The sequence below is a fragment of the Ascidiella aspersa genome, chromosome 1 (genome assembly GCF_963924565.1).
Source record: "Ascidiella aspersa chromosome 1, kaAscAspe10.2, whole genome shotgun sequence".
NCBI classification, from domain to species: domain Eukaryota; kingdom Metazoa; phylum Chordata; class Ascidiacea; order Phlebobranchia; family Ascidiidae; genus Ascidiella; species Ascidiella aspersa.
In genome coordinates this window covers 17,840,323-17,847,108 of record NC_139447.1, presented here as the reverse complement: position 1 = coordinate 17,847,108, position 6,786 = coordinate 17,840,323, and the positions used below count along the sequence as shown (strand labels likewise).

The 6,786-nt window shown below is 32.0% G+C and overlaps 1 protein-coding gene across 2 annotated transcripts in view; it reads right to left on the bottom strand.

The window, feature by feature from the left end:
* Nucleotides 1–480: 480 nt before the first annotated feature.
* Nucleotides 481–6,786, bottom strand: part of LOC146168133 (integrin beta-2-like) — a 28,896-nt gene continuing 22,590 nt past the window's right edge. For both annotated transcript variants that reach the window (XM_083390488.1, XM_083390495.1), the window contains exons 18-20: nucleotides 5,746–5,912; nucleotides 4,251–4,328; nucleotides 481–2,557 (exon numbers count right to left, since the gene is read on the bottom strand). In XM_083390488.1, the coding sequence (XP_083246614.1) occupies nucleotides 4,263–4,328; nucleotides 5,746–5,912 (233 nt within the window). In that variant the 3' untranslated portion in view covers nucleotides 481–2,557; nucleotides 4,251–4,262. The remainder of the gene's footprint in view (nucleotides 2,558–4,250; nucleotides 4,329–5,745; nucleotides 5,913–6,786) is intronic.

Here is a 6,786-nt window from a genome sequence, read left to right as displayed (position 1 = left end):
CAAGTCATACCATGTTCGAACTTGTATGACAAAAATAAATATTTTTTAAATACGTTGCTTTTTTCTTTTTCTTTTTTTTTTTATACGTTGCTTTTTTATTTTTTAGATATTAAATTTTAATAATTAACTGGTTGCTTTTTAATACCCCACGAAACTTATATTTGACATAAGTTACAATTCAATAATTATTCTCCACATTTTTGGATTTAACGCAACTTAAATTGTGTTCGAATCGGAACTTTATGAACCGATTTTGAAATAACAGTGGTTAAACCGGATCTGAACCGGAACTTTTGAATTGCTCCGACCGAAACCGGAATTGAACCGTATTTAGAAATAGTCTTCGTTCCTCAAAATTTTGCACATTTGAGGAACCGAAAATATAACACGGAAACGTTGTAAGGCTTAAAACTATAGGAAAGTGTTATTTTGTGACCCCACACAATATTAGCCGATAATGCTAAATAAATGTAAAATTATGTAATACGAAAAGCGTAAATACTGCAATATTTTTATTGGTAACAAAAGTTCTCGGTACGTATACATATAATGCAAATAATAATCTGCAAATAGTATAAAAATAATAAAGAAACTATAGGCGTTGCCCAGGCTAATAACGATTAGTAACGAAACATAATAACGATTAGTAACAAAGTATTTTGGCGTTGTACACTCAGGGCATTTCATGGTTTTAAATCATTTTTTGGCTCGCGGCACACTTTTAACAGAATAACAATTAAGTCGTTTTACAATCGCCCTTATAAGTGCGTATTGAGTCTAAAATACTTGCATGTAGGCTATGCTTATTATGGTAATACAAAAAAAAAACTATTTTAAAATTTACAAAAAGTTTCGCCCCACACTTGACAATCTCTCGAGGCACAATAGTGCGCCGCGGCACACAGTTTGGGGATCACTGTTTTAAATTATGTCAAAGATTTTTTTTTTCAACACTAAATTAATTATTAGATCAACAAGTGTGTTTAACACTCAGTTTAAGAACTGCCTGATTAGAAAGCGTTCTTACATTAACTTAGAATTCAAACTTAAAAGGGATTTATTTCATTAATCATTATTTTTCCACAGTCATCAGCACCCAAAATTTGTAGATTATGAATTTCGAAGGCGCTATAGTCGCACGCATGTAAATTTACGGTAATTACGCTAAGCAAGCAGGCTTGCATCAACTTAATACTTACGTTGTGTGAAGGTGGATATATCAATGTAAACAGTAGCCTACAGCAGTAACGTAATGATGTAATAACGTTAAAGTAAAGTGCAATACATGACAAAGTTCTGCAAGACTTCATCGGGGGGCCATTATGTGTTGAGCATAGCATTTCCAAAGAGAAGCTATATTATGTTGACAAGACAATTCAACGGACAAACGAGTAGACAAAAAAGAACTTTTACAAATACATAGAAGATTTATTAAGATCAGGGGTCGGCAACCTACGGCCCACCAGATCTTTTACATGGTACGAGGCTGTTACCCAATGTAAAAAATATTTATACAGCTAAAATGTTAGCGTTTTGGGGTAATCTTTTCACCCTTAAGGCGTCATACATACCTTTGGAACTATGTACAATGGAAGTTTTTTTTAATTAGTATATCGGATGCATTTTTTAAACATGAACATTGAGTTTGACGGCCATATTCATATTACAGAATAAATTAAATTAACCATTAAGTTTATCGCGTTTCCCTCTTTATAACAAAAACAAAATTTTTATTACACCTTTTCATTCGAAATTATATACCAAACGCATTTTGTTTTTCTCTTTACGCATTTTATAAAATTTAATTAGACCTATTTTCAGTTGTAATAAAAATTATATGGACGCGACTTAGCAACAGTAGGTACAATTGATAACATAAAATTATTAATAAAAATGTTAAAAACTACACGTTTTAATGCTGTCGGTTAAAATTTATTTCGGCCCGCCGAGACCTTTCTTGGTTTGGATCTGGTCCGCTACTAGGAAAAGGTTGCCGACCCCTGATTTAAAACATAAGGAATTATTTAGCTTCAAATAACAAACGTGTTTATACACAGTTTTTGTTCTGTTTAAGCCAGGCTAAAAAAAACACGATTTTGACTTAAAATTCCCATTGATAAGGTGCTAACTTTACAAAAACTGGGACTTTATTTCACGACTTGAATAGGACGAAACCTAACGAAATATCTTACAAAACATAAACTACGTTTAATAATAATCGGTAAACAAAAAACGTTCACTATATCTAACACATTTTAAACTAAACCAGTTTACATGAAGATATGCTGGAAAATGTGCAACATGTATTTCCAATATATCAGACAAATTGGATTTTACATTGCTAGTCATAAGCACTAGATTTTATCTTTCATGTTTCCTGGTTTATAAACTGTTCAAAATAGAAAACGAAAAAAGTTATATAAAATTTACTGAAAGACAAGCCATCTGAATAAGCAGTTATTGGTTAAATTAAAATTCCACATCATCATTGTTCATCCCCACCATAGGATGGATTTTCAAATCGCGAAGTAGGCTTTTGAAAAACAGGATTTATATCCTTTGAAAAAAAGAAAACAAATCACAATTAGTCAAAATCAAAAAAATTATCTGTTATGTGAAAAGGGCGACTGCCTTAAAAACGTGGACTTACGAAGTATAATTGCTAAGCAACATAAGGCAAAAAAAAAAGTCAGCTTAAACTTTGTCTTTATTGCTTTGTTCTGAGTTCTGGCAAATAAAAATAAAAAGGCTTTTTGATTACAAGTACGACATTTTATTATATTAAAAACGAGAACTATTTAACACCACAAAATAGCAGTTTAACAATGGATCACCCAGTTTTTGAAAATGTCTCACCCGGGCCAATGGGAGGGGAAACTACTGTTTTGTCGCTTAAGTGATTAAAAACTCGAATTGTTGGTCACAACATATATAATGATTTGACACATCTTTGATATGAATCCCCAAAATAGCAAATATCAACATTTAGTTTATTATGTCAATTGCACCAGCTTGTGTAAAAGATTAGGTGTCAAGCGTGTCGTTGTGATTTTCTAAGTCAATTAATGAGTGTTTAAAGTGTATTGTTTTTTTGGAACCAGTGGAACATAATAAAATACCTTAATAACACGAATAATAATCCATTGAAAGTGTTGTGCAAAATAATAAATATCTATATATATAAATGAGAAAGTTTGTCGACCGTTTGGTCGACCGACAACTCATGTTCGCCGCTCGGTCGCTGGCATGGCGGACAGACCATGTCATCGTCGCCCAACAAAAGGAACGGCGGCGTCACACCGAGCGCTCAAGTTAGATGTCTGCGCGCGACATATCCTACATCCGTGCAAAATTTAGGTATAGAGTTCGCAATTTTTTCCCGTTTAATGCGGCGGTTTTAATTAAACATTTTTACTTACATTGGACTCAATATGGTACCGGGATTACGTATTTGCTTTAAGGTTTTATGTTTTAACTGTTTAAAAATTTAATCTCACAAGGCGAATAATTAAATTTGTTTGTTTAAAAATTGCTTTTTGGTTACATACTTCGTTGCATACAAAAAACTTCAAGCGCATTTACTGGCGTGGAAATCAAAATCAAATTAAGCATATTGCCCTAATTAAAATACATTTTAATGTTTCCAATTTACTTTCGGTTGCAATTCAAATTACACGTTCATTTACACTTACAAGGAAATGGTATACAATAATATGGCTTCATACATTTTTAACCACACAAAATCGGGGCATTGCCGGAATGTACCTAATATATCGCGCTTATTGTAAAAGGTTTTAACCTAGGCAACGCAGGGTATTTCGTCTAGTATATAATAAAATGTGTTTGCTATAATTTTATGAATAATAGTTGTAAAAATGCACTGATGAGTATACCTATATATGCAGAAATAATGATGTGTTTTGGCCGATATGTTAAGGGAGCTAAAAGCACGATACTAAACTCATGATTTGCTTGTTTAAATAAAGGCCTAAAAAAATAGGTGTCCATATTAGAAATTAATGTTAACTGGCATATGCAGTTACAATTAATATACAATCTTTAGTTGACTGTGGATAACAAAGTAAGCTCCATTAGAAATACCATCATATATTGTAACAACAGTTTTCCCTTTGATTTGATTTTGTATATACATTATTCAGAAAATAATTAGGCTTTATTTTCTAATGACAAACACATTTTATCGAAAATTTATTAGCATATGACATCTATTTTAATAACATATTTCTTACCTGGCAATAATACTAGTTTCCATGAAAGGTTGGGTTTTCAAATCTAGTGAAAGGTTTTTCAAATATCGGATTTTGGCCCTTCAATAAAAAAATCAGTTGCATGCAGTTGGTATCACAATAATTGCTTTTTAACAAAAATGTCTGGATTGCTAATGCAACATTCCAGCTGTAATACTAAACCTACTGTTTTCCTAAGGAAAATATAATTTAGTTTGTAGAAATCAATACAGCCGTTTACAAATATAAGGCAGCAGTACAACTCATAAAATGCATGCAACAAACTAATAGTCCTAAGTTTTTTTAATATCTAAAATACCTTATTTTTCTAAATACCAATTTAAATGTAACCAAAAAAGAATAGCAGCAAAAACAAGATATGTCCAGAAAATAAATTTTCAGCCCATATAATAATCTAAATATATGTTAAAGTAACTAGCAACTAGGGATGTTCAAAGTAGAATCCCAGGGGATACTAGAACATTAGTATTCAATCTAGAATAACAAATCCAGAATATGTAGTACTAGAATTTTTTTATTAAATTAATCTCCATTTTGTTTGGGGGAGGGATTTATCTTAATATACCCTACCTTACAGGACCCACAGTCACAGTTATAAATTGCAAAACAATTTGCTAACATGTGTATGTTTTAATAAAAAAACAATAATCTCCCTAATGTCTAACATTCCTAACAACCGTCATTTAAAGCAGTTGTGTAAACTGTAATATACAGTATGTCCAGGTTTTTGCCAAAACGTAATATTTTGCCAATATAGTGAGTACAATGCAACTCTACAAATAAACTCTTTTCAGCTCTTAAGAAATATGGTCAGGCTGTTTTTTAAAACATTGTTCTGTGTCAGTTCTACTTTTTTGACCAACTTGATCTGTTATGCAGTTAAATAATTTAGTCAAAAGAATACAACGTTACTGTTGCTATAACCAATATTTGACAATTACGCTGTGCATAAATTGGCCTAAAGTTAACCTTAAGTAACCCTGTATTTACACAACTTAATGCAGTTAAGCAAATTGTGACTATGTACCAGGCATTACATGTTGGTCGCTCACCCAATAATACTTGATTGACACAAGTATTAGGCGAAGGTTATCACAAGACGCGGAAGTCATTTTGTCGCCCCAAAAACGCAAAAAACTGTGCTACAAGGCAACATTTAAAGTTCCTCACTAGAAATGTGTCGCCACAGCAACAAGCCTTTATCTAAACTTGTTACTCGTGTTTTATTAGGCGCAACCATCGACAGTAAAAAATCAAATTATTTTCCGATTACCCAAAATAAACGGCAGAATTGGATACGACTCTCATTTGGATTTGGATCAAAGGATTCAATATTTTTTTTTTAATAGATAATAAGATAAAATGAAAATTAATAATGATTGAGTTCAGTTTAAAGCATCATTTGTTTTAACAGCTATCACTTGATAAATAAAAATAATCATACTAAATCCAAGAAATGAAACAAAACATGAAATACCTTTGTCCATTTTGATTTCTTCATTTCATTTTCAAAATTTACCCACTCTCTTTTGTCTCTAATAGTTTGATAAACTTTCCATGCAATCAATGCAATCACTCCAACAACAACTATTCCAATAACAATTGGAAGAACAATCAGCAATACATTTGGCGGCGGCGGGCAATCTGTAAAGTAGTACACCATAGATTTTAAATCAATAGTATTTAAACAGAATAGGTTACTTCCTAGTTTAAGTGAAAATTTTCAAACTAATTACGCGTGTAACTCGGTCAAATTGCAGGGCATTTAGGGTGTCTAAAAACTACCTGCACACAAACGTTCGGCGATTTGTTTTTTATGGCCTTGAAACTCCCACACCGGTTGCAGTGCCCCTAAACGTTTTTCAGCTCGCTGTTTAGGGAAAAATAAAAGTTTGCAGGACTCTTTCTACAAAAAGTTGTTGTTTACAACCACTACAGGCAACAGTAAATACCATTCAATTATCCGTTTTGTCACGTTGTCGTTTGATGCCATTCGCTAGTTGTTGCTTTTGCATCTGACATCTGCAGGTGTTTTATGATTTTAGACCTATACGCTATTCTACTATTTTTAATTTTATATATTTTACTTTTTAACCACCCATATTGGCATTTTCACATGTTTGTTTTTTGTACAGAAACTGATGATGCCTTATAGGCGTAATATATATATTTCTGTAAGATTTTAAGAAATGATTTTATGTTTTATCTGTTTTAATAAATAAACAGTCTTAAGATCTTTGGATACGAAGACAAGAATTTTTCTTTACATTTTATTGTCCGTGGGAGATCCTTACTTGTTTCAGCTCATTCAATTATAGTTATTCAATGGACAGTGTGCATTCAGGTCTCACATTTGTGCCACCACTGAATAACTATTTTAAAAAATTACCAAAAGTTTGGTGGCAAACTTGACACACTCATTTGCTACAGCTTGCAGTTTGAGAACCACTGTTATACACTGTGATTATGTCAAGTTTTATCAATAAATGCAACAAATTTCAATAATAAATAAAATAGT